Raw genomic sequence first — 27,934 nt, forward strand, 5'->3', positions numbered from 1 at the left:
TACCTTTGAATGTGGTGGATTCTCTGTCACTTGGAGTCTTTAAATAAAGACTTGGTGTCTATCTAAAAGATATGTTCTAGCTCAAGAAAAAGTTTTAGACTTGATGGGGGGGGGAGGAATCTATGAAATGAAAAGGAAGGAGGAGTAAGGGTGGAAGAAAGTACAAAAGAATTTAACCTTCTTGTTCCAAAAAAAAATGATCTTTTGACAACTCATTTCGTTTTTGTAGTTTCTTTTTTCGTTTAAAACGTAGAGATATTTAATTAACATTTTCATTATGACCATAACTGAGGATGGCTCCTGTTAACTTTCCATGACCTTCAGTCTCAGAGTTTATTCAGTCAAGATACAGTTATTACTTTATTTAGGAAACACACTCAAGATTTAATTAAACAAACTGATGAGGGGAGGGGTGGGAAACTTAACACTTTTCAACACGTGAATGGCTAGAACAGAGTTAGTACAATGTTAATGAAGTTAGCAGTTCAAAATTCCAAATAGATGTAGTACTACTTCATGGCTATTTTATAACTAATGCTGAGTTGAAAGAAAAGAGAGAAGACAACTTTGCTGCAACTGTCTGCTATTGGTATTCCAGGAGATATGTATAGAGACAAAGAGAAAGTGATCTGGGGGGACATGTGGTGCTCATAATAGAGAAGAGACTGTAGTCCAAGAATCAGAGAAGAGACAGCAATTATACTACTATGCTAACAATCAATGCACAGAATGTCATTTGGATTGCTTTATCCGGGAAATTTTCAACACAATGAAAACAGCATAAAACCATTAATTTTAGACTTTTGCACACATGGAAAGATATTACAGACTTGCTTTTCTATGACTGAGCATTTTCATATCTATTTCAAATTTGGTTAGAAAGCTCATATTTCAGCCTATAATTTACTCTCCTAAAAGTTCTCATGATATAATATCGTTTTTATTCTGGTGAAGGGCTAGGGAGGGGAGGAAGGAGAGAGACTGCTTGGACAAATATATCCATTATTTTATCTCAAGCTATAGTTCATCTATTAAACTGCCTTAAGCACTTTATAGTGCACCAGCCTTAAATGTTATTGAATAGATACCAATGTTTCATACCATCATGACCGCAAAAAATTCTCTTTTCCATTCCACAACAAAATTCCATGGATAACTTGCTTTAAGTGTATGCTCTAGAACAAAATCATGACACATTTATCAAGTAATCTAACTCTCCATCTCCCTGTTCTTTCTGTCCCAAAAAAACCACACAAATACTTGCTTAATTGTCTATCTGTAGCTCCTAAAGCAACGTAGTATGTTTAACTCTGGATTTCATTTGCATGTATGTACTGAAATTTTAAATTAACATATAACTTCTATCAGAAGTAGATATTAAAGTGTAAAAAAAGTTTGTACTGGGAAGCACTATCACAAGACAAGTCATGCAGTTATACTGGATACCTGCATGACATGTTTGTTCAGCCACCATAGCAATGCAGTCATAAAAATATCTTGCTAATACGTTTTTGTTACATATGTTACATTTTAGTAATAATTTGCTAATAAGGTGTCCCCGCACAGTTACATTGTACATCCTAAATTTGAATTTTCATTACTCAATGAATCTCTTTCCATACATAAAAACTACAATATTCTGCAATGGTTAAAGATGAAAATTAAATTTATTCATATTTTCTTCAGCATATTAAACACACATTCATTTTACAAAAAAAGGACTGACATTTCTTCTTACACTTTTCAAACTATTTTTTAAAATAAATTTGTTTTTAACTTTCAAGCAACCATATTTAGAAATCATTTTTCTACTTCTTACATTTCAGTTACTTCTGTTAATGGAGAGGATAATTTTTTCCTGTACCTTCTGCTAGCCGAAAACGAACCTCAAAGACATTATCTACATCCCACTAACAAGGTCTTGTTCAATACCATGTCAGACTAGATGAATGTGCCCAGGGAACTACATTTTCAGGCTCCAGCTCTAAGAAGTTTATAAAATACAGAAGGTTAATATGAACTTACCAACTCTATTCCCTGTGGAAATGGAGTGTCATCCCAATCCTTCTGAGGAAACCTCTGAATTATTTTCCCCAAACCTTCTGCTGAGCCTGTAGAAAGACAAAAATCACAGCATGAAAGTTTCTCCCATTCAACAAATTTACTAACACCACCACTGTGGCTTATGCCGTGATAAATATCACAGTGTAAACTATTACATTTACACATCGAGACAGACAAATCCTACAGTGGTCTAAATGAAGCTTACAAGTGGATTTCTATTTTTATTAAAATAAAATACAATAGAGACCCTCATATAATCAAGAGCCAATTTCAAAATTGTCAATGACATTAAAATGTTATGGATTATAAAATTCTTTATAAAAATTTTGTAGCTCAAAAGTTTACTGGATTTGAATTAAAATGGTATTTTTGTTTTATCCAGGGCATAAATTACTAATGCACTCCAGTCTTCCTTGCCAGAACTCTTATTTCACTTCCTTCTATACCACAGTGAGATTAGAGACTCCTAAGGAAGCAGAATATGTATTTCTTAGATGTAGGAATAATGAAAATGAAATAGGAGTAGTTTAATAATATAGCTATATCCATGGCTTACTTTCAATCCTAAAAATTATTTTTGCCTGGTCATATTACTACACTCCACAAGCATCTAACCACCAGAGAAATTCCATTCCCCAAGCATTTTGTACAACTGAAAAAGTCTCAGTTGGAGAGTCCATTGTTTTCTTTCTTCACCAATGATTTAAATGATTCACACATAAAAACTCTTCTGTTTAGGCAGTTTACTTGACAACAGCTAGGACCATTCTGGAGTTAGCCAGTACAGTGGTAAGTGCATAGTCAGTGCCTCCAATTAACACCCTCCTCATACTTGAGAAGACAGCATTGCCATCGTCTTGCAGTTGAAAAAAGGATCATCTCTCAGTTTATGCACAGGACTCAGATGAAAGAGACTTTCCTGGATCTGCTACTATCTTACTTCTTTGGATACGTCAATTACATTAAGGCTACAATTTTCAAAGGGACCTAAAAGAAGTAAAATTGAATTTCCATGGATATTGAGCACTGACCTCTTTTAGGTCCCTTTGAAAATCCCAACCTTAACTCATGTCTGCTTCTACTTCCCTAGTTGTAAAATGTGGATAGTATTTTCCTATCTTGCAAGGGATTAAGGGGCTTAATTTTTTAATTTCTAAAAAAATGCACTTTATTTTCAGAAGCAAGATGCTGAAAGATTGCAAAGTATTTCATATGCACAAAAACTTTTCCAACATTCTTAACATATTTGCTTTACAACAGGAGATGTAAATCGCAGAACCATTTGAATCCTTTATTTAACGCAGTCCAATACTGAAAAATATTTAAAACCTATATTGATCTAAAATTCAATAGCTAGTTGTGTTATACTTCCACAATACACTCTGGACACTTAACACTTGCTTGCAATGTTAAAATCATGCTAGTGTGAAAAGATTAAAGTATATCCTTGTAGAATTTTCAGAGAATACATTTAAACATTAAGAAACAATAAGAAAAGTGTTAATACTGGAGAGAGTTAAGAGTTATGTTCTTTGTGTTTGATTCACTGCAGATACTCAAAAAGCAAAAGAGAATAAATTATATTGTTTGTACTCCTACAAAAAACAATATTTAATTTGATACAGCAGATGTTGAATAGATAACAATAATATTGTTTCACCTTTTATTGTGCAATCTAAACAGATGTGCCCTTTACACCACCCCAGACTAATTGATAGTTTGAATTTGCTTTAGACCTTTGAAATCCATAATAAAAGCAGCTAAAAGTTGTTTTGAGGCAATCGGTATGGCAGTTTACTTTGCTCTATTTAGTCTATTTTAATATATTTACTCACAAAATTAGTTCTACCACTGGCCTTCTGCGATCTGTAATAATTCTTGAAAATAGCATGGTAACAGAATATGTTATAATACAGCAGTGACTTTTCCCTACAGAGAACAGCTTCACCCCTAAATAATGCTTAACATTGATTACTATTCCTGGCCTACAACTTTAATTAGTATTCATCTAAACAGGACAGGACATTGGAGAACTGCAAATCAGATTAGGGCAGAACGAGGAAGGAGGAATGGGGTAAGAGATGTGGCAGCCATGATGGGAAGTCACAGGCTGGAGGAAACGCAGTTTAGAAGCTCTGTAAGTGCACCATTATGAAACTGGAGAAAAGCCTGTAGCAATTCTTTGGATTAGAGACAAGAGCAACAAGGGTAATGTCGTAATGGGCATCTGCTATAGCACACCAGAGCAGGAGTATGAGGTAGACGAGGCTTTCTTCAACCAAGAGAAGTTGGTCAGCCTCACCTCAGTCCCTGGAAAAATCATGGAGCAGGTCCTAAAGGAATCCATTTTGAAGCACTTGGAAGAGAGGAAGGTGATCAGGAACAGTCAACATGGATTCACAAAGGGCAAGTCATGCCTGACCAACCTGATTGCATTCTATGATGAGATAACTGGCTCTGTGGATATGGGGAAAACAGTGGACGTGATATAACTTGACTTTAGCAAAGCTTTTGATACGATTTCCCACAGTAGTCTTGTCAGCAAGTTAAAAAAGGATGGATTGGATAAATGGACTATAAGGTGGATAGAAAGCTGGTTAGATCGTCCGGCTCAACGTGTAGTGATCAATGGCTCGATGTCTAGTTGGCAGCTGGTATCAAGTGGAGTGCCCCAGGGGTCTGTCTTGGGGCCAGTTTTGTTCAACATCTTCATTAATGATCTGGATAATGGGATGGATTGCACCTTCAGCAAGTTCACAGATGACATTAAACTGGGGGTAGACGTAGATACATGGGAGGATAAGGATAGGGTCCAGAGTGACCTAGACAAATTGGAAGATTGAGCTCAAAGAAATCTGATGAGGTTCAACAAGGACAAGTGCAAAGTCCTGCACTTAGGAAGGAAGAATCCCATGCATTGCTACAGGCTGTGGACCGACTGGCTAACCTTCTACAGAAAAGAACCTAGGGATTACAGTGGATGAGAAGCTGGATATGAGTCAACAGTGTGTCCTTCTTGCCAAGAACGCTAACAGCATATTGGGCTGCATTAGTAGGAGCATTGCCAGCAGATCGAGGGAAATGATTATTCCGCTCTATTCGGCACTGGTGAGGCCACATCTGGAGTACTGCATCCAGTTTTGGGCCCCCCACTACAGAACGGATGTGGACAAATTGGAGAGAGTCCAGCAGAGGGCAACAAAAATGATTAGGGGACTGGGGCATATGACTTATGAGGAGAGGCTGAGGGAACTGGGCTTACTTAGTCTGCAGAAGAGAAGAGTGAGGGGGGATTTGATAGCAGCCTTCAACTACCTGAAGGGGGGTTCCAAAGAGGATGGAGCTACGGTGTTCTCAGTGGTGGCAGATGATGGAACAAGGAGCAACGGTCTCAAGTTGCAGTGGGAGAGGTCTAGGTTGGATATTAGGAAAAACTATGTCACCAGGACAGTGGTGGAGCACTGGAATCGGTTACCAAGGGAGGTGGTGGAATCTCCATCCTTAGAGGTTTTTAAGGCCCGGCCTGAAAAAGCCCTGGCTGAGATGATTTAGTTGGGGTTGGTCCAGATGACCTCTGGAGGTCTCTTCCAACCCTAATCTTCTATGATTCTGTCTGTATAGGAAAGGAACAGTATACCAGCCAGTGGGTGATAAGTGGCAGAAACTAAGAAGCAGGTAGAGACAGTGGCATAATTGTAATTGTGTAAGGAACAGAGCTCCAGACCCACTAATTAAAGTCAACCAGAGTTAAGAGGGGGGTAACCTTTATATTTTATTTAATTAATTTCCCTTTCTTCAGTCAAATGTTGCTCGAATCAGCTCTTAAGGAAGAAATTTCTGTCTGAGGTAATGTCTACACTGCAGTCAGGAGGTGTGATTGCAACACATGCAAACATACCCCAGGTTTGATCTAGCTAGGTGAAAACTAGTTTGAATTACAACAGCTTCAAGTGCCTGGGACCCTGAGTACATATTTAAGCAGCAGGCCTGTGCTACCACCGGCACTGCTACAGCTTCATTGCTGGTGTTATTGGAGTTCACTTTGACCTAGATACACCACAGCTCACTCAGGTATCTCTACATGTGCTGCAGCTCACAGCTCACGGATTACAGTGCAGACATATCCTGACTGACAAGAAGAATTCTATCTGTATTTCTTCTTTCTTCTCCTCTTGTCTCATCCTTCTTGGATGAGAGGGGGTGACCTGTGTTCCCTCTAAGCTGCGCAGTTGGGCGGCCACCCAGGAGAGATTCAAGTGCCACACATTTGATTAGCACAGCTGCGCACATCCGGCAGCGTGTGTTCAGGTGCCCCCCCCTCCCCCGTTGCTCCTGCAGCTGCCTCCAGGAGCCTCCTCCTGGGAGGAAGGAGCATTGGGGGTGACTGAAGTGCTTCCACCACCCTCTCAATTTACTTTGGGACCAGCAGGTGATTTCTGTTCCACCTCTCCCTCATGGAAGCACGCTCTCTCAGCAGACTTCCACCCCTGCTCTCACTGCCCCCACCTAAATACACACACAGAATAGCTACATCTTCATATTGCAGTGATTGGCATCCATCCTACAGATACTAAAAAACTAGGAGTCTACCCGCCCCTCTTTCCAGGGGAGATTAATTGGGCTCTCTATTCTCCTTTCATCTCCATACACAGGGAGCTAGCTGCAAGCCTCCAACATTTTCTCCCTGTGTCTCATAAAGGGATGGTAAGAGTTTCATCTATAAAACAAACAACAGGGCCTCTCCCTTTGTAGAATGGAGGACAACTCTCAAAAGTTGCCTTTTCTTCAAGCCCTGCCTGTCCCCCATCTGCTGTTCCTATTACTAGCAGAAGGGTGGGGGCAGAATTGGAAAGATGAAGCAGAACAGTGAGGACTCTGTCCTGTTGGACACCACAGGCATGCAATAGAGCCCTCTAATGAGACAGGGACAGGAAAGGGGGACAAAAGGAGTGAGATGAAGACAGAAGAACAGATACTCAGACAACTGGAAAGGAATTATCAAATCAAATGGTTACAGCACTCCTTTGTTTATATTACCATTTGGGGCCCTAAATAGCATTTGATAACCTCATGGCCCCTTAGGTCCACTGTAGTTCACAAAAGACATCTCTGTGGGAAGATTGGGACAAGACAGACAGACTGATCCTGCAATAATGAAATCCAGAAAGCATCTCAAGCAGAGCACTTCTTGCCCTCTTTCTTTATGGGTTTTAAGGTTACCAGCACTCAGTGGCTCTCTTTTCATTCTGCTGCAATATATGGAATCATTTAGTTCAAGCATAAGTAGGATTTGATGCTATATTTGTGAAGTCTTATGATATATACTTTTGTTTACAATCTGTGTTCCTTCCAAGGTGCACGCCTGTGTGGCCGCACAGGAGGCCATCAAGGGCCGCGCAACTGATTACTACAGCCGTGCATGCACGTGCACAGGGGCATAGCTAACCACAGGTGAGCACAGGGTGAGGTGGGGAATGGAGGTGGGTGGGGGGTAGTGATGTGGGAGCTTGGGGTGTGCTGGTCTACCGTGGGGAGAGGGCTCCGGGGCTGCGGCAAAGACGGGAGAGAGGCCTCTCCCCCAGCTCTGGGGCTGTTGTGGGGACGGGAGAGACTCCTGCCTCTCCCACGCTGCTTTAAAAAAGGTAAGCGCTCTAAGTAACATTTTCTAACTAGAATATTTCTTTTACATGGCTTTTTTTTAAGTGTATACAATTTTGCCTTAAAAAGTTTAAAAGTCCAGTAATGTCAAAATTCTCAAATATTTATAAAAATCTTGCTGTTTTAGAGTCTAGTGAATGGTATTGGCCTGTGGGAGGGTGGGAGCAGAGGAGGAAGGTTGCTAAAATATTTTAGTGATGAGAAATGGCTGGCATTAGCTGCCAGTCTGGATGTTGAAAATATGTAGAACTTGCAGTAATACAACTCAAAACTCAGAAATACATTTTTACATTTTGATTAATTTTTATAAAAAGACTGACACGGCGGGTACAGACTAACATGGCTGGTACTCTGAAACCTGTCTTTATTTTTATATTATCATCATCAGTAAAATTAGAAACTGTAAATCCCTTGCATTACAATGAACTATTTCTTTAAATGTTGGCATAAAGCGCTGTTTCCCTTCACTTTTGGCCCTAGCGTTTGAGGATACGCTATCATTAGAGTGTATTTTGAGGATCCAGACGTCTCAGAACAACATTACCTAAAAAGAAACATTTTGCATTTATGGGGGAAGTGGTTAGGGTTTATACTAAATAAACATCTTAAGCAGTGCACCTTGTTAATTGTCCTTGGTTTTAATATTTTTTCTTCTTCTTCCATGCCTGTGGTAACTTTTAAAAAATATTTATTATATCTAGGGTTTTTTTGTTTCTACTGGTGGCGCACACTACCTCAATATTGGTGCTGCACGTAACAAAATTAATTCCGCACATGGATGGAAAAAATTAGAGGGAACATTGTGTACATTATCTGTGTTGAAAAATTACTGCTCCTTTTATATCCTCTTCCTGGGAAGACCTCTAGCCATAGTCAAAGAGCACTGACACAGCTTATTCATGCAACTCTTTAAGATACAGAATCATTAGGAACCAAGCAAGAAGTAGCCTAGAAAAGGCCTTTGGGTAACCCTTCAAATTTGTCGAGAAATTAATAGAACCTGTAGACAACCATGCTTTATCTTATGTTTTGATCCAATACTAGGTTCAAAAGCACTAATAAAGAAGCAGCTAACAGCTAAATGAATGAAAGAAAATCAAGAGATCTGATTTTACCGCGTGATTTTAACTTTTTTGTTTTAAATCTTAGTATTTAGAAGAAAAAAATTGTCTTTTTTTAAATCTGCACAACTACTACCTGCTTGGTATCTCAAATGAAGCACAGCAAGTAAAAAGTCTTTCCAGAGAACTAAATTTAATTTCCTATTGAGAGATGAGTTTGGAATAGCTTACTCAAATAAAAGCTACTTTTTCATAACTAAGGAAAAAGAAAAGGAGTACTTGTGGCACCTTAGAGACTAACCAATTTATTTTATTTTGTGAGCTGTAGCTCACAAAAGCTTATGCTCAGATAAATTGCTTAGTCTCTAAGGTGCCACAAGTACTCCTTTTCTTTTTGCGAATACAAACTAACACGGCTGCTACTCTGAAACATAAATAAGGAAAGCTCAGATTGAAAAGGGGGAGTCCAGCTCACAAGACAAAAATTAAGATCACCCGGATCTCAAAAAATTGGAAGAGAGGAATTAAATCTGGCAGACTGACTTGTCTTCAGCGTTTCCAACGTTTTTGTTGCAATAGCCATGCAGTGTTTCCAGAACATTTCTGAAGGCCCTGACCACAAAAGGAACAAAAGGGAAACCAGATAAGATTCCTGGCTACTTATGCCTTGTTCACCATTTTTGTCTAACAATTTAATACATTTTATAAACATTGGTTCTGATGCGCAGTCCCACAGTAATATCATAATATTTTTGTCAGACAAAAGGATTACATTTAGAACAACAAATAATACTCCAGACTAAAATCTGAACTACTGTTTCTCCTCGTATTTAACAAACAGATATAACTGGTAAGAGGCTAAAGTTGAATACACCTTCTAATTCAATCCGTAACATTCTCTACAAAAGGTAGGTTATACTTTCATAACTTGCTCCCAAAAGAAAATAGAATCACGTACAGGAAAAACTACCCAATTACCTAGAATAAAAGGATTTAGAAAATTTGCAAATCTATAATGAATTGCCACATCAATGTTTTTCTCCATCCTAGTGAAAGACATGCCCAAGTAAATCGAGCAACAGGAAACACAGGGAACAAAAGAACAAATAAAAAAGTTGGGAGAATGGGAAAATACAACAGCATTCTTCAGTACTTTGAATTTTAAGGCAAACATAAAAAGTTCAATCGTAATGTTTCAAGAAACTATGACCAAGACTTAATTTTGAACACACACAAGGTGTTCTTAAATCCCACCACTACAGTGATTTTCAAGGTAACAGACACTTAGGAAAACCTGAAGCCTGAGACTGACAAATTGATTTACCAATTCATCAGTGGCAGATAGGAAACTTTCCCACGTGAATGGGGGCTTAGACATCAGTTTTCCATTGAAAAGAATCGTTACTTACCATACAGTAAATGTGGTTCTTCAAGATGTTGTCGTCAGTGTGGGTTCCACTGTAGGTGTGCATGTGCCTCATGTGTGCAATATCAGAGTCTTCTGAATAACTATACCCATCAGCACCACACATGCACCCTGCACCTCCTTATGCTCCTATACAAGAGCATAAAAGGCAGAGCCACCATGACCCTCCCTCAGTTCTCTTGCAATTCAAAGCCTGTGTTACCGAAGGACTTTGAAAGATATGAGAGAGCATGGGCTGTGGAATCCACACTGACTACAGTAGCTTGAAGAACCAAGTTACTACAGGGTAAGTAACTGTTCTTTGAGTATGTGTCAGCGTGGATCACACTGGAGGTGACTGGCAAGCAGCATGCTCTTCAGGACAGTGGGAATGAGGAGTATCGGCTGCATCACTTCAACAGAAACTGGAATATTGCTCTCCCAGATCTGGCATCTGATCTAGCAACTAAGTCACATGCATAATGCTTTAGAAACATTAGCAGATTGCTCCACATAACAACCTTGCAGATTTTGGATATCGGCATGTTTCAGTAATAGGCCAAGGATGCTGCTTGGGCTCTGGTGGAGTAAGCCGTAAAAGTTTGTGCGAGAAGTACATCAGCCAGCTGGTAGCATAGTGAGAGAAATGTATTACCCCGTTTGATAGTATTTGCAATTAAATAAGCCTGGCCTTTGAAACAGCTGGCTACAGCTACAAGTAGATGTGGGAACCATCTGAAAGATTTGCTCCTGTTTAGATACAAGAGCTCTAATATGTCCAGAGTATGCAACTTCTTCTTCCCTTGTGTAGAATGTAATTTTTGGAAAACCCACTGATTGGTTTAGGTGGAATTCAGGAACCCCCTTGGGTATGAATTTTGTTTGAGGTCTTTGTTCCATAAGGATAAAAGTATATTGGGATTCTGGCCATTAGTGCCTGAATCTTTCTCACTCTTCCAGCCAAGGTGATGGCCACCAGAAAGACCATTCTTAAAATAAGATAGTGAATGGAGCACTTACAGAGGGCCTCAAAATGGGAACTCCATAAGCTTCAGAAGGACAATGTTAAGGTTCCATGCAGGAGTAGGCTCTCTACAGAGCAGGTAAGCATGAATCAGGCCCTTAAGGAATTTGGCTATCATTGTATGAGAGAAGACCAAAGAGTGACCTCAGTGGATATTGCTACCAGGTGACCACTGATTGAGCTAAATAAGAGTCCAGAATGCTTTAGCTGCAACAACTATTCCAAAATCTTTATTATGAGTGCTTGGACTGGGTCTAGGCCATGTTAGGCTGACCATAATCAAGAATGTTTCCATTTGGAGGAGTATGTATTTCTTGAGGATAGATCCCTGATTTGTGCCAGGACGGGACTCCTAAACTTGTGAGGAGCAGTCCCTTTCCATTATGCTCAGCCAACAAGCATGTGAGCTATTGGGCAACTTTGAATCTGGACGGAATATCTGTCCCTGTTCTTGCAACAACAGATCTGGATGGTCTAGGAGCCTATCTGGGAGCTGTGTGGACAGGTGGAGCAGGTCAGCCTGCCAAAACTGCTTTTACCAGTAGGGAGTTATGAGGATGAGCTTAGCCTAATTGCCTCAGACCTTGGCAAACACCCTGGGGATCAGTGAGATCAGAGGAGAGGCATAATGGATACTCTGATTTCATTGCAGAAGAAAGCATCTGGCAAGGATCCTGAGTTCATGCCTCCTCCAGAAGTTTGGGCACTTGGCATGGTTCCCTGCTCCCAGATTCCCCAGTTGATGGAATATTGATTCAGTGATGGATTTCAGCAGTGACACTTGTGGTTGCTGACAGATTGTCTACTTAGGAAATCCATCGAGTTGTTTCTGGCTCCTGGAGGTGTCGGGTTATCAGAGTTATGCCATGCACCAGTTCCATAGCTTGATTGCCTCCCTGTGGAACGGAGGGGAAAAGCAAGCACCCCCTTGATTGTTTCCATAGTACACCACTGTCGTCCCATCTGTCTACCGATATCTGTACTACAGAGTGTTATAGGGTCAGGAGGAATGCCATGCATGCCAATCTGATGGCTTTGAGCGCCAAGACGTTCATGTCCCTTGTACCTGCAGGCAGTCCAGCTGGGCTCCCAGATGCAGCTCCCAACTGCATCTGGGACTTATACCCTCGACGGAAACAGTATAGTATCCCTTTTTAAGACTGCCAGGATGCAGCTACAAGGTCAGCGCTGCAAGAACACGAGATGGAATTAAATCTGTTTTGCTCATCTGATGCTCTGAGTAGACTGATCTGAAGCAGTGGTAGGAGCCTCCTGTGAAGTCTGGCAAGTACACATACCTACACACAGACATGCTGCGTAATGATGTGAGCAAAGTCCGTACCGTCAGAGCTAGGTGTGACAGCACCATGTTCAGTTACAACTGAGGGGAGAGGAATCTGTCCTATGGTAAGTATGCACTCACGGTCTTGAAGAATCTATCCTGGCCCCTATGAACTCTATCATATATGATGGGATGAGTGACCATTTCTCACAGGTTCATCAGGAGCCTAGCCAGGAGAACAGACGGTGGACACAGTTGAGACTTTTTAATGTTTCTTGAGGTGATCTGCCTCTAATCAGCCAGTTGTCTAGATACGGGTATAAGTGGAAGCCCTTTTCCTTGGGTATGACAAGGCATTTCACAAAGATACTCAGTGCTCTGGAGAACCCAAAGGGAAGTACTATATGTTGGTAATGATTTGGCCCCACCATAAATTTCAGGTGCTTCCTGTTGGACAGGTGGAGGGCAATGTACATACCCTATAAGTCAAGAGTCACAAGCCAGCCTAGAGTCTGAAGCGATGGAATAATGGATGCAAGCATTAGCATCCTAAATACGTATTTATTCAGTCTCCTAAGATCTATGATAGGACCCAACTCCCCCCCCCCCACATACACACACTTTTCTTCAAATGAGGAAAAAGCCTCCTCCCCTGTCCTCATGCAGAACCTTTTCTATGGCTCCTAGCTAGACAAAGCAACAAGGCTATTTCTTAAGCTCTTGTGAGAAGGGTCCCTGAAGGAGGACAGGGAAGGGAATTGGATGAGGTAGCTCTAGGTGGCAATGACCAGCACTCATTTGTTGGCTGTAAGATTTCACCACCCCCCAGAAGAGGGAGAGGCAGTTTCCAAAGGTTGTCTCTAGGATAGTTTTGGCATAGCTCTCGACTGATACCTCTGAGAGAGAGCGGCTGCGTGATGGAGGAGGAGGAGGAGGAGGAGGACGACAGGATTGCAGGGTTGCTTTCTGGGTGCATATTCCAACTGGCAAATGGGGGAATAAGATAGTGCTCTCTGTTTTTGACTGGGCTAGTCCTAAAAGCAGTTACGGTACAGCATAGGAGCATAAATACCCAAGGACTTCAGCATCTCCTTGGAATCCTTCAGGGAACAAAGTGCCTTATCTGTTCAGGTGCTGAATAGGTGCATACCTCGAAGGAAAACATCGTCTCTTGTTGCCTGGACTTTTCAGAATCCCAGACAACTTAAAAAAAAAAAAAAAAAAAGGTACAGTGCACTGGAGAGCTTGGCACCCTTTTAGATTTCTTTTACCCACTGCAACCCAGAGACGTTGTTTGTTGCATGGTTACCAGATCACCTGCTGAAGACAGGCATCTTCCAAGCCAGAGTTGAAGACACTCCTCTCGAGGACCAGATGTAAACTTCACGGATTGCTCCCAAAGGCATAGCTTGAGCATCACCTCTCTTGATTTTCGGGTGCAGGAGAAGGAGTGGCAGAAGGAGCATTGGACAGGGATGCATCCTTCCCTGAGGCAGATGCGACATCTGCTTTGCCCATAAATTGAGGGCAGACAGTCACAGGAAAGACAAGGTTTCAACCCTATAAGTTTAGTGTCCTCGCCATTGCCAAAAGTTGGCATGAAACACCTCATCCCTCTGTACAGGAGGATGTACAAAGAGGTCTCCCCCTGTACCTTCTTTTTTTCTCTCTCTCTTTTTTGGAACATCCAATTAAAATTTTCAATGAGAAAAATTACAGTAAGAAGTGAAAGAGTTGTTTCTTCAAAAAGTTTGAATTCTGAAAGTCGAAACTCAGAGGCAGGTCAGACAGTGCAGGTTTCATCTCATTGCCATGGGCAGTAAGAGGGAACTGAGGGTGTGGCACAGCTGCTCTGCCCTTTTTACCCTCACACTGGAGCACAAAAAGGCACAAGTACGGCCCCAAAGGACACTGCTATTCAAAAGATTTCAGCTTGTGCGCATGCACACCTACAGAGTGTTATCCACATTGACACAAGAAGAGCTTAAGCATTAGGTTGGGAGGAAAAAAGTTTCTGGCCCTTATGCTTGCATAGAAGCCCTTCTGAATATGACCTTAGTAAAACCAAGGCTGTGTTGTCTTCCTGGATCTTCAGATGGACAACTCAAAGTGAGAAAGATGTGATGCACAGTACCTGGGCTGTGTGCTGGAATAGGAATTTCTTTACCCAAATGACACTCAATGGCCACTTGTGCTCACTCCACTAGGGGAAAGATGGCCTGTGGATCTGCAATTTCACCAGGTCCACACACCAGACTCAGCTGTACAAAGGGAAGTACTGCAAAGCTGGGCTCCATAGTATACAGCGTACAGATCCCCTAAGCAGGCTCTTCAGCTCCTGCCCAACATAGCCCTGGAGGAAAGGGAATAATTTCTCATTTAGAGCAGAAAACTACCTCCATTCATATCAACAAAATACTAATAATGACTCTTGACAGAGTCAGTCAAAACTGAATAACCAATTTGGTTATTAATTGTCAGGATCACAATACTGTTGTCCTCTAACCCTGTTACATTACAGTGATAACTACAGTGTGGATGAAGCCTAACAGCATTTGTGACAGATTCATGACCTTATCCCCAGCCAAGTCTACACTTAAAAGTGAAGTCAATATAGCTAAGTTGGTTGGGGTGTGAATAAAACACAACCTAAGTGATATAGCTATGCCAACCTAACCCCCATGTAGACATAGCTATGTTGAGAGAAGACGTAGCTATATCAGTGTAATCTCCTTAGTGTAGATATACCCCGAGCAACAGAACAACCCTAAAAACAGTTAAATCCCATCATCACTGCAGAGTGTAACTGCTTTGTAATCAGGTCATGGAACAGCAGGGCAGTAGCCAAATACCCAGACTCCGATTTGTAGTGAGCACTAAAGGCAAGTGGGATAAATCTTCAAACTAATGACCAACTGGATGCTTTGCCAAGGGCTGACTAACACTACACACACTCCTGTAGAAGAAGTCTGGAGTAAATGAAATAGAACAGAAATAAGAGAGTTAACATAAAACCTGCCATTACCAAAAAATCCTACATTTTTGAGGTAATATGTTTCTCTTATTTCAAGATTGATCAATTATCACCTTCTTTAGTAGTAGAAATTGATCTTTAGCAAATGCATGATCACTCAATAGAATTGAGAGAGATGAAACAGGACACCAAATTTTAACTACTGGGAGCCTTACACAAGACAGTCAAGGAAGTTTCACAGAACAACTGAAAAACAAATAGATCCGATCAGCTTCCTGGTAAATCAGAGCTATTAGATTATGAAGTATCAGTGTAATATTAACTATCTTTCTGTGTCAGATTTTCCTAAGTACTCAGGAAATTTAGGTAACAGAAGTTCACATTTTTCTAATATAATGTATTGAAACTTGTTTTTCCTAATAGATATTACTGCTGATCCTTTAGATCTTATATGCTTCCAGATCCTCCGCAGTGATTTACCTTTTAATTTTCCTCAGTCATTATTATTAGGTTTGGCACAGCGCATGATCAAGGGCAAGGGTTCCTTTATTAACCATTTGTTCCTTCATGTCTCATTCCATGTTCAAGCGTTTTCTCTCTGAAGAGAGATCCTTCTTTGAAATGTATTCTTGAAAAAGAAGTGCTCTTCAATCTGTCTTCATTTCAAGTGCAACTGATATAGCATCTGAGATTCCAACAGACAATAAAAACTCTTTCCAGAAAATATCAAACTAGACAGCGAAGTCCCAAGAATGTTACAGATATAAAAGTCAAGAACATAAGGCCCAGAATGACTGACACTCAAAGTTTTTGAATATTAATCTTTCTTTATATTAAGATCAGAGTCAGAGGCAATACCTCACAGCAGTGAGGCTTTCTTGCAGAGACATACTGTTAAATTATAATGAAAGAAGAGAAACTAGAATCATAGGACATCTGCAAGAGGCAAGCATAAGAAAATATTTTCCCACCAGATGAAAATGCAATATAAACTGGTTTAATATGGTCAATTCTTCCACAGAAAGGTGTCATGAAAAAGTTTTACAAGCCTACTTAAACTATACAGAACATATGCATCTATTCACAGAATGTAGACTAGAGCTGGTCAGGAAACAGTTTTCCCATCCCAAGAGAATTTGAGATTTTAAACATTTTTCCCATCCCAAATTAGGATGAAGAGTCAAAATATCAAAATTTTTCATGAAAAAAAAAAAATTTTGGATTGGGTCAAACAAATGGTTTTATTTCAATAATTTTGAAACATTTCAACCTTTTTTTAACTTGAACTTAGAAATTATATATAAATTTCTAAACAGAAAGTTGTTTCAACCAGAAAAACAGATTCAAAAATGTCAAAATGAGACATATTGACCATTTCAAAAAAATAATTCAAATTTTTTTTTGGAATGGGAAATTAGTCAGAATTGAACTTTACCCACAAATCATTTCATGTTTGATGAATTGTCATAAAAAAAGAACCTTTTTAGAAAAATTCCCAACAAGCTCTACTGTAGAGCTCTTATAAAGAGGCAAAAACATTATCTTAGGTCATTTTAGGTCAGCATAACTGAATTGCCTAATTCATGTAAAATGCTATGCAGAATTATCACAATGCTGTGTGCAAAGAAAAACAATAAAATGAGAAATTAACAGTTTAAAAATGTATCAATATTTGGAGTTGCATAAAGGGGTATTTTATACTTTGAAATGAAAAGCAATATGAATATTTACATCACAAAATTAGCACCATGAACATTCCAAGTGGATAAGTTTTTAATTTGAAATTTCACTTTTTAAAATATTTTTAAAATGTATCCTGTCTAAGAGTGTCAATTTTGTCTAAGTTCCAGTTTCACAGTTTATGTATAAGTCATCAGAGCAGGCCAACAAAACTCAGAACATTTCATTTAAGAACAGGGACAATTTTTTGTGCAAATTTTCACAAAAAGTTCATCCCATTTTTTGACCACCTCAGAAATCTGGCAAAACTGTCAGACCACAGGAACTCTATAGTATTAGACAACAAGAAAACATTCACTGTCACGCTAATCTACAAACATGCACCTTACTTGGCTTGGATCCCAAGCACAAACTGCTGCTATAGGGAACTATGCGTAGCCCATAAACAATTTTTTAAAAAGTATCCTGCTATCTACAGAGTGGCAGTCATCTAGACTTTTATAAATGAAATCACAGCCTTCTAATAGAAAGAAAACAATTACTTTTAACTCTCCAAACACAAACTGATGGGCCTGATTCATTTACTCCACTAACTCCATGCAGCAAGACAGGAGTCTCAGACCCAATATCTATGTTTCCATCAAAAAACAGAAACACATTAAATGGAAAAAAAAAAAAAACTTGAATGCAGTGTGCTTGCCAAATTCTTCTAATTCTTTGGTATAATTTCTGATGACCCTTGATTACTCTAATTTTTCAAATCCATGTGGCCCATTAAAACTGTAATAAAGTCCCTGAGTTCTCATAGTTTATTGGGTCATTGACTCTAACTACAGTAGCTTCAAATGACTTTCATGAAGTCCTTCAATTGTCAGCAGATCTCTTGTATTTAGAAATATCAGATCATTCATCTTTACACTGTGGTAGAAACTTTGTAAATGCCTATGTGATTTCACATTCCTAAACACGGCAGCCCTAAAGGTGTTAGCAGAAAACTTTTATTAAAAGCATATGAACATTTTTTAAAGATAAGCAAAATTGGCTACAATAGATGCTGATGGCAATTCATGACAACATTCCTAAGCTATCAAGAGACCACATTCCAAACAGTAATTCACTGTTGAATCAATTTGCACTGACAGAATTATTTGTTCCTAGATTAAATGGTATATTTTAATGTGGTTTTAAAAACTTGGATTTTTTTAGTTATAAAACATTTTATTAATTAAACAATTTTATCAAAATCAATTTAAGATTCTAACGTTTAGTTATAAAATTCTGCTCAAAATCAGTCTTTTGTGACAAAAAAAGAGAATAAAAAGAACCCTGAAAATACTGGCTTTACCATAAACAAAAAATAAAATACTTCTTATAAAAGTTTTTATCCTCTCTCCTAAAATGTGAAAGCTGAATAGCAATGTTTCTGTAAAGATTGAGTATGTTAAGAATATGAACACCAAACAACAAAATTATATTTTAAAATAAAATTTTAAGCTTTAAACTACCACGAAGTCTTAGAAAGTATAACTTTAAATGCTTGCAAAATAAATTTACTACTTTGTCTTGAATAGAACTTTTTTTGTACTATATTCTAATTTTATATTGTACTACAATGTATTAAAATTGTAAAAGATATGCTAAAATGTTATAAAAATACTACTTTCATAAAAACAGGTTTACATAATATACAAAGATCTAGATAATTCAAAGTTTCCTGGGGACCTCAGCAGCCCTATATATTTTGTCATTTGTTTAAAAACTTTCATCCTAGTTCAAACAATCAATATAAATTGTTTACTTTAGTAAGAATTCACTTAAAAAGCAGAGACTTAAAGAAGTCAACTGGACTAAAGAGTTCAAGGACTTAATATGGAGGAGGCTTGGAATTTCTATAAATCAACTATACAAAAACTATCTGCACTTTGCATCCCAAGCAAGGGGAAAAGACTTGTAGCAATAGGCTCCAGACCCAGCTGGATGAATAACAACCTCACAAAGGTTATTAGGAGTAATCACAGAGCCTATAGGGAATGGCGAAGGGGATTGATAATCAAAGAAAGCTACATCTGGGAGGTTAGAACATGTTAAAAAAAAAAAGTGAGAATTGCTAAAAAGTCAAGCTGAATTAGCTCATGCCAAGGAAATTAAAATAAATAAGAGGTTTTTAGTTATAGAAACAAAACCAAAATAAGGAAGGATGAGGTTGGCGTGCTATACGGTCTGTGTTGATGGGGAGGAAATTAAAGTTAATCTAAGTATGGCCCAAAAACTAAGTAAACCCTTTGCCTCTGTTTTCAACAAGGAGAAGAATATTGCACATGGGCATGAAGGCAAAATGGCTGCTGGAAATAAGCATATAGAGATAGAAACTACAACCTCTGAGGAGAAAGAAAAAACAAAGAGTTTAATGCACTCAAATCAGGGGGACCAGATAATTTCCATCCCAGAAAACTGGCACATGAGATTGCTAGTCTGGTAGCAAGGATTTTTAATAAATCTATCTGTCCAGGGGGTAGCACCATATAAGTGGAGAATAGCTAATGTTATACTTTACATAAGAAAGGGGGGAAAAGTGATCCAGGCAATTACAGACTTGTTAGTCTAACCTCAGTAGAGTGCAAGGTTTTGGAACAAAGAGTGAAGGAAAGAATAATTAAATTCATGGAAGTAAACAGAAAAGGGGATGTAATGCAACATGGGTTTATCCAAGTTATATTGTGCCTGACTAACCTCATTTCCTTCCTTGAGAACATAACTGATTTTGTAGAAAGGGGAAATTAAAGTAGATCTAATATACTTGGGTTTCAGTCAAGCATTTGACAGGGTACCATATGGGAAATTTATTAATGAAAATGGGGATTAGTACAAGAATTGGAAAGTGGATAAGAAACTAGCTAAAGGGGAGAAGGCAACAGGTTGTGCTGAAAGGTGAACTATAGAACTGGAGAGAGGGGAGTTCCTCAAGGATCAGGCTTGGGACCAATCCTATTCAATATTTTTATTAATGACCATGGCACAAAAATTAGGAGTGTGCTAATAAAATTTGCTGATGCTACAAAGTTGAGAGGCATTGTCAATACAGAGGAGGATTGTAATGTTATACAGGAAGAGCTGGATGACCTTGAAGACTGGAGTAACCGAAATGTGATGAAACTCAATAGTACACCTACACTTAGAGTCTAACAATAAGAATTTCTGCTTCAATCGGGGGGCTCAGCAGTTGGAAGTCACAGAGGAGGAGGAGACACCAGGGTGTGTTGGTTGATCACAAAATGACAATGATGTGATATGACTGTGAAAAAGGCAAATGAAACCCTACATGTATCAGGCAAGAAATGTTCAGTTGAGATAGCAAGTATTAATGCCATTGTGCAAGGTAAGACCTCATCTACAATACTGTGTACAGCTCTGTTCACCCATGTTCAAAAAATACTGAGTTCAACTGGAACAGGGGCAGAAAAGAGCTATTAGGATGATCTGTGGAACGGAGGGCCTTCCTTATGAGTGGAGACTGGAGGAGCCTGGCTTGTTTTGCCTAGCAAAAAGAAGGCGGGAAGGAGATGATTACTCTATATATTGTGGGTATAAATAATAGGGAGGGTGAAGAACTATTTTAAGCTTACAGACCATACTGGTACAAGATCAAATGTGTATAAACTGGGCATGAACAAATTCAGGTGAAGACTAGAAAAAGGTCTCTAATCATCAGAGGAGTGAAGTTCTAGAGCAGCATCCCAATATGAGTTGTGAGGGAAAACAGCTTAATTAGTTTTGAGAGAGAACTGGGCAACTTTATGAGTGAGATTGTGTGATGAGATTGCTTGTAATGGTGGGAAACCCCAGATGTGGAGCAGAAATATACCTAAAATATTTGAGCACCAATTACAAGAGTCATCTGAAGAGCTTTCCCTGCCCATCAACTCAAAAAATAGGATTGGAATTGCAGTTATAGCAGGCTATGCATTTGTCCACTCACCCCATTTCCAAAGGATGTGCACTACAATCAGGAGTTGCAGGGTTGGGTCCTTAGTACCCCAGAACTCTCTTCTCTTATGAAGCTGAAGTTTCTGAAATTACTTAAGGCACTGAATCTTGCAGTCCCTGGACTTAATTGTGAGGGGGATGGAAGCAGCGCACTTCCAGTGTAATTTGCTTCCTCAGTGGGTTCACCAATGCAATAATTTATTAACCCTTTAGTCATCCTGCAAGGCCGGCTTTCCCTGGCTTCTTCCTAAGTAGTAGGGTGACACAGAGGAGGAAGGATAGGTGGCAGAATATTTTTTAGCTTTGGATATACAGTTTTAATTTTTAGATACTGTTTCTGTTACATACATATATATATAATTTTTTTTAAAAAGACTACACACATCAAGAACATTGCGGATAGGCATATTTCCAGTAAACCTAAATAAATAAAATTAACATGGGAGGGAGAACAATAATCTGACACAAAAACAGACACACATCTCATTCACACATGCTTTGTATACAGCAAATCTTGCAAATACTAATCTGTATGGTTCATCATTGTAGACCATTGAACAAATAAATCAAATTGATCTATTGCAACTTATGCACATGTCTAAGCAACCATCACTGTAATATCTTAGAGTAACAGCACTAGGTACAGAGATCAAAAGTTCTGTGGGTATGAAATATTCTACCAAATCCTTATAATTAAAAAGCGATTAGAACCAATAGAAGCTTTCCAACTGATAGCACTCCTTCTACAAATTACCTTTTCTTTTATAAAATGGGGAATATGTAAATTATTAAGTGGTAAGAATGTGTTCTTCTTAAAACCACCGTTAGATTTATTATTCCTAACAAAGCCACCAATGTGCTGGGACGTAGTGGGAATTCAAATGATCAATTACTGCCAAAACTAATTGTCTCTAGCATTAACAGTTGTGTATTTGTTTCTATGTCTAGAAAGTTAAATTGTTCCTATACTATGTGTTTAAAGTCTAAAAGGTCTTTCCTTACTCTTATTTTTCTGAAAATACCTACATTGATGAACATAATAGTTTTAATGTTATAATAAAACTATAGTCTTACCCTGCCTATAAAAATCCTACAAAAATCCTACAAATCCTAAAAATTCGGAAAACAATCACTTCATGCCTACATCAGTGAATTACTATTTGATTCAATTAAGACAACAAGAGGTTCTAAAATACTCAAATAGTAGATTTCCCTTCTGGATCACTTTCTACTCAAGTCTTCAAAATGCAGATAAGGTATAATGCATATATAAAGGTAGACTGTTCCTCCATCATTATTGTTGATTTTGTAGAGAAACGCCAATGGACTTTTGTGCCTCTATACTATCATATACATATTTGTTGCTGCTTCCGAGTTAACAATGATAGTATATTAGAAGAATTTTGGAATCAACAATTTACATTTTAAGCAATTTAAAATGAAGAATTCACCTCACCCTCCTAAACAATCCTACAAACCCCTCTTTTTCTTCAGACAATAAGAACACACACTACATTAAAAATCTGGCAGAATTTGCTAGTTTCTGAACCCTAGTCCCCTCAACTCCCTTCTTGTGTAAATCTTTCTCCATTAAAGGTCACATGCCATCTCTTGTTTGCCCTTTAAATTCCAGAAGCGAGCTGTTAATACAACTTACATTCCAAATTAATGAGAAATGTGATAAACTCTTGTCTTTTACTTGAAAACTACTAACAACAATAAGCACATTTTAAATGTATTGTAACTCTGTGTTGGGTACAAGTTGCTTGGCTATTTTTAAAGCAATGCGATAAAAGAAAGACTGTGTAAACAGTGTGCATTTAAAGAATTCACAGTGCAAATCACTGAATAGCAGGGAACTGCTGTAGAAATGTCACACAAATTCCACTTAAAGCTGCTTCAACAGAGAATCTCTTTTTGGCTCGAGACATTACAACAGTTTTAGAAAAACAGAATTGCTGTTAAAGAAGAACTTCGATCTTGTGAGGGGGAAAAAAACAAGGAAGGACCTCAGGATTTATCATCTTTGGACATACCTATATACATATTTGAATAAAAAATAAAATGATACAACGTACTTAATATTATGAACTGAAGGTTCAAACTTTTTAACATGTACCCCTTTTTAAAACAAAAACAAAAAAGCCACTTATCCATATAAACCGTTTCCATACATGTTTGTAGTTGAGTGCCCACTGGAACTCAAGTTTTCAGAACACATACATGCATTAGCCCATAGGATTAGAAGAATTTATATCAATATAAATACTAAATTAGGTAACAATATTATAATGTTACAGCTAGTCAAAGCACAGGCTCAATTAAAATCAACCTTAATTTCATCTCTATTGATTTAATAGGTTCTTCCTCCAAAGCCTTAACTTACCTCTCTCTCATGTTCCCTCTAAATCAGTGGTTCTCAACCAGGAATCCAGGGTTTCTGGGGGTCCTCCAAGCAGGACCCGCGTTAGACTTGCCGGGGCCCAGGGCAGAAAGCTGAAGCCCCACCTCATTGGGCTGAAGCCTGGGGCCCTGAGCCCTACCACCTGGGGCTGAAGCCAAAGCCATGGAGTTTTTAGAGCATGTGGGGGCCTCAGAAAAAAAAGGGTTAAGAACCCCTGTTCTAAATAACCTGTTCTCTTAATGGTCCCAATCTTTCAAATGTCTCCTCATATAGAAGTATCTGAGTGCTTCTAATTTTCAACATGACAAAGAGGAACAAGTGAGATGCCCTAGGTTCTGTCTTAAGTCATATTAATGATCTGGAAAACGAAGTAGCAGTTAGATGTCAGAATCTACAGATTATACACTTGTTTAGGTTAATTAAGACTTAAGAGCTCTATGAGAAACTTCAGAGGGACATAAGTTACTTGATAGAGCAGCACAATGGCAGATGAATCCATATGCAAATACAAAGTTGTGCATATTGGAAGGGATAATTTTGAACTATCCATGCATATTGCTAGGTTCTAATTTAAATATAATCACTGAAGAAAAAGACAATGAAACTTAATAGAAGCTTCTGTTCAATATGCAGCAACCATCAAAAAAGCCAACAGTGTTACAGTACATAAAGAAAACGCTGGAAATACAATAATGCCATTATATATTGCAATGGTCCACCTTCATGTAATACTGTGTTAAGTTATGGTCACCTTACCTTGTAAAAAGTTATAGCAAAAATAGAGGGATTCCGAGATGGTAAGCAAATGTAATTAGCCAGTCCTTACTCTTTGGTGAGTACTATACTAACAAAGTGCTTCTAGTATGGGTACAGTTTATACTGACAAAACTGTGCTTTTGCCAGCATAGTTTATACCAGTCTTCCTCCTCCCAAGCAAAATAAACTATAAAAGCAAAGTGAAGTTTTACCAATATAACTGCATCTATACTAGGGGCTTTTGCTCACACAGGTATGCTGGTCAGAGATCACACCTCTTCACATCCCAGACTAACCTAGTTATACCAGCAAAAGTTTGTAGTGTAGACATAGCAAGTGGCAAAAAGAAAATAAAGGTCAGCTCTAAGTCCTGGCCTACACAGAGATTTTTACCAGAGTAACTACTTTGGTGAAAAATCATCCCTTTAACTGAAATAGTTATATCAGTACAACCCCTAGGGCGGATGCAGTTATATCAGTATATTTAAAGGTGGTTAAACTTCTTTGTGTAGATAAGGCTTAACCATGACAGTACTTTACCTCTTTCAAGAATACTTAGACCTGATCTACACTTAAAAGTTTTACCGGCATAACAAAGTTGGTTACAAATGTGATTATTATTATTATTATTATTACTACCACCACCAACACAGGCCATGTCTATAATACAAACTTTGGTTGATGCAAGTTATGGTGGCATAAAGACACTGAAGTCTGTATATCATTTAGATATGTGCATACTTGGCTGCTTGCATCAATGCTGCATGTACTCACCAGGAGAGCTTATGTCAATGCAAAGTGCAGTGTACCACAGATGGGTATACTAGTGTGCCAAGCACCACTGTCTGTTGCAATGCCTTTTGGGAATTTTCCCCAATGTGTTCTGGGATAGAAATTACTTGCCCAGGACCTCTAGGAGATAGTGTCAAACTCCCAACATGCAACTTTCTCCATCCCATATCATCATCCGCATCTCAATTATTACGCCTTTTTAAAAAAATCCCACAAACCCACACAATACTTTTCACTGTCTGCCATCTCTGACAAAAGCATGGAGCTAGCAGAGCTCTGCACTATTCTCATGACCATTCAACAATATGGGACATGACTATTTCTTCTAGGACAGTTTGCTGAGGAACATCACAAAACACAATTCAAGGGTATTGGCAGCAGTCACAGCAGACAGTGGAGAGCTGCTTCTGGGCCCAAGAAACAAGCACTGAATGGTGGATTGCAAAGTTATGTATGTTTGGGACGATGAGTTATGACTGCAGAACTCTCAGATGTGAAAGGCCACATTCCTACATTTGTGTGCTGAACTCACCCTAGCCTTCCAGCACACAGACACAAGAATGAGAGTTGTACTGACAGTATAGAAGCAAGTTGCAATTGCACTCTGGAAGCTTACAATGCTGGATTGCTACCAGTGAGTTGGAAAATACACAATATAGGGCCATTCATTATCAATATAGGGCCTTTTCCTATCTAGGACTGTGACTCAGCAATGTGCTGGACATAGTGGATGGATGTGCAGCAATGGAATTCCTGAACTGCAGTTGGGCGACAGACAACACGCACAACCCTATTTTGACAGCAGCCCACCTTGGCCCAGAATAAATCAACAGGAAGGGTTACTTTTCTATGGTTATGCAAGTATTGGTGGGTCAATGGGGACACTTCACCAATATCAATGTTGTCTGCTCAGGGAAGGTGCAGGATGCTTATATCTTTAAGAACAAAGGACTGTTCAGAAAGCTGCAAGCCGGGACATTCTATCCCAACCAGCAGATTACCACTGGTAATAGAGAAGCGCCAATAGTGATTCTGGGGGACCCAGGCTATGCCTTACTCCCCTGGCTCATGAAGCCATATATTGGCCACCTTAACTGCACTAAGGAAAGATTCAACTGCCGGCTCAGCAGGTGCAGACTGACTGCTGAATGAGCGTTTGGTAAATTGATAGGATGCTGGCAACGTTTGCTCACTAAATTGGAATATCCCAATGGTTATAGCTACCTGTTGTGTCCTGCATAGTATCCGTGAAGCAAAGTGGGAAAAAACTGTAGCCGGGGTGGAGGGTGGAGGTGAAGTGGCTGTCTGCTGACTTTGAACGCAAGAGCCATTGCAAACCCCCATGATGAGATCTTGTAGTTGAAGGAAGCTTTGAAATAGCACGTTAAGAGTCAGCTACAAAATTGTTCTGTGATAGACTGTTCTCTGGACCTGGAGTGTTGCTTGCTGCTAGGAACTATGTAGTGCTTGCTGGACATTTATAAATATGACTGGGTGTTTTTCCCAAACCTATTAGTTTTGTGGTGCTTGCTGTAATTCACAAGTATCATGTGCCTTGACTAACACTGTGCATTCTGCAATGTGCGCTGTGAACTAATAAAGAAAATGTTATTCTCCAAAGTAGAAATTTACTGAGTGGCAAAACCAGTGCAGAAAAATGATGTCCAAAAAAAAAAAAAAGCAATGCAATACCATCTTTGAACATAAATTAACAGAATGGAACTCCTAAATTGGAACAGTAGCAAACATTTCTGTCCATTTCAATAAACAAATGTAATCCCCTGTGGCTACACATACCCGTGAGAACCAAAGCTGGTGTATGCAAAGCTGTGGTTTTCTTTGCTTTTCTCTGGCATGGAGTGGTAAAGGTAAGGATGCAGCCTGTTATACTGTGTGCTATATTGGAAGGCATCGGGACAGCTGTTACCAAGGAGTTTTTCAAGGACTGCAAAGGGCGAGGAGTCCAGGATATTTTGCTACTGGCATCCCAAAGCCATCCAAATCCATATGCCACTAGCCTGTTTACTGCAATGGTCCCAGCCAAACTCATTACGGAGTGGCATAGGAAAATGTCCTACAGAGGAGGAAAAAATAAGGCAGCAATCCTAAGAACCTTTGGGAGAAGACTGCACAATATATCCATGAGTTTCGAGGAGATCTTTAAGAAGGATAAAGGGGATGCCCTTACTTACATAAACAAAGTGCTTCACATGCTCCTCAGCCCCATCCCCCGCCGCTTAATCCAACAGGTGAATGAAAAGCATATGCCAACCCTTACCTTTTTTTGTTGTACCTCTTCCCATATGAGTAAAATGATGAAGAGAACAGACAATGTCTTGTTAACTTGGAGATGGGCCAGTCACCATCTCTAAATTTAAACACTGAAAGGAAAAATGTGTGCACATGCTTACTCAACCAAGTTCCCTTCCCCTTCATCAGGCTCATCTGTGCTTGGCTGGTAGAACTGCCTAGACTGTCATCGAGTTTCAAATAGATTGTAGCTTGTGGCTTGACTATAGCCCTCCACTGCAACTCCAAACACACACACACACACACACCCCTTCTCATCTTCCTTGCACTTCATGATAGAGGTCCGTCACAGGCTCCTCAAAGGTCTCCATGGCAGTTTGCGCGGTGCTGATGAGATTTCCCCCACATATGCCATGCAGCTCATTGTAAAAGCGGCAGGTCTGCAGCTCAGACCAGATCAATTGTTCGCCTTGGCCCCCCCGGCCTTCTGGTGTGCCTGGTGCAGTTCCTTTGCTTTCACACAACACTGCTGCTCATCCCTGCCATACCCCTTTGCCTGCACCCCCATACAATCTTTCCATAGATGTCCACATTTTTATC

At 39.3% G+C, this 27,934-nt stretch overlaps 1 protein-coding gene across 7 annotated transcripts in view; it reads right to left on the minus strand.

Moving 5' to 3' along the window:
* Nucleotides 1–27,934, minus strand: part of SBF2 (SET binding factor 2) — a 571,331-nt gene that overhangs the window by 466,885 nt on the left and 76,512 nt on the right. For all 7 annotated transcript variants that reach the window (XM_075129406.1, XM_048852731.2, XM_048852730.2 and 4 more), the window contains exon 2: nucleotides 2,026–2,111. In XM_075129406.1, the coding sequence (XP_074985507.1) occupies nucleotides 2,026–2,111 (86 nt within the window). The remainder of the gene's footprint in view (nucleotides 1–2,025; nucleotides 2,112–27,934) is intronic.

Source organism: Caretta caretta, chromosome 6 (assembly GCF_965140235.1).
Source record: "Caretta caretta isolate rCarCar2 chromosome 6, rCarCar1.hap1, whole genome shotgun sequence".
In the NCBI taxonomy this organism is placed as follows: domain Eukaryota; kingdom Metazoa; phylum Chordata; order Testudines; family Cheloniidae; genus Caretta; species Caretta caretta.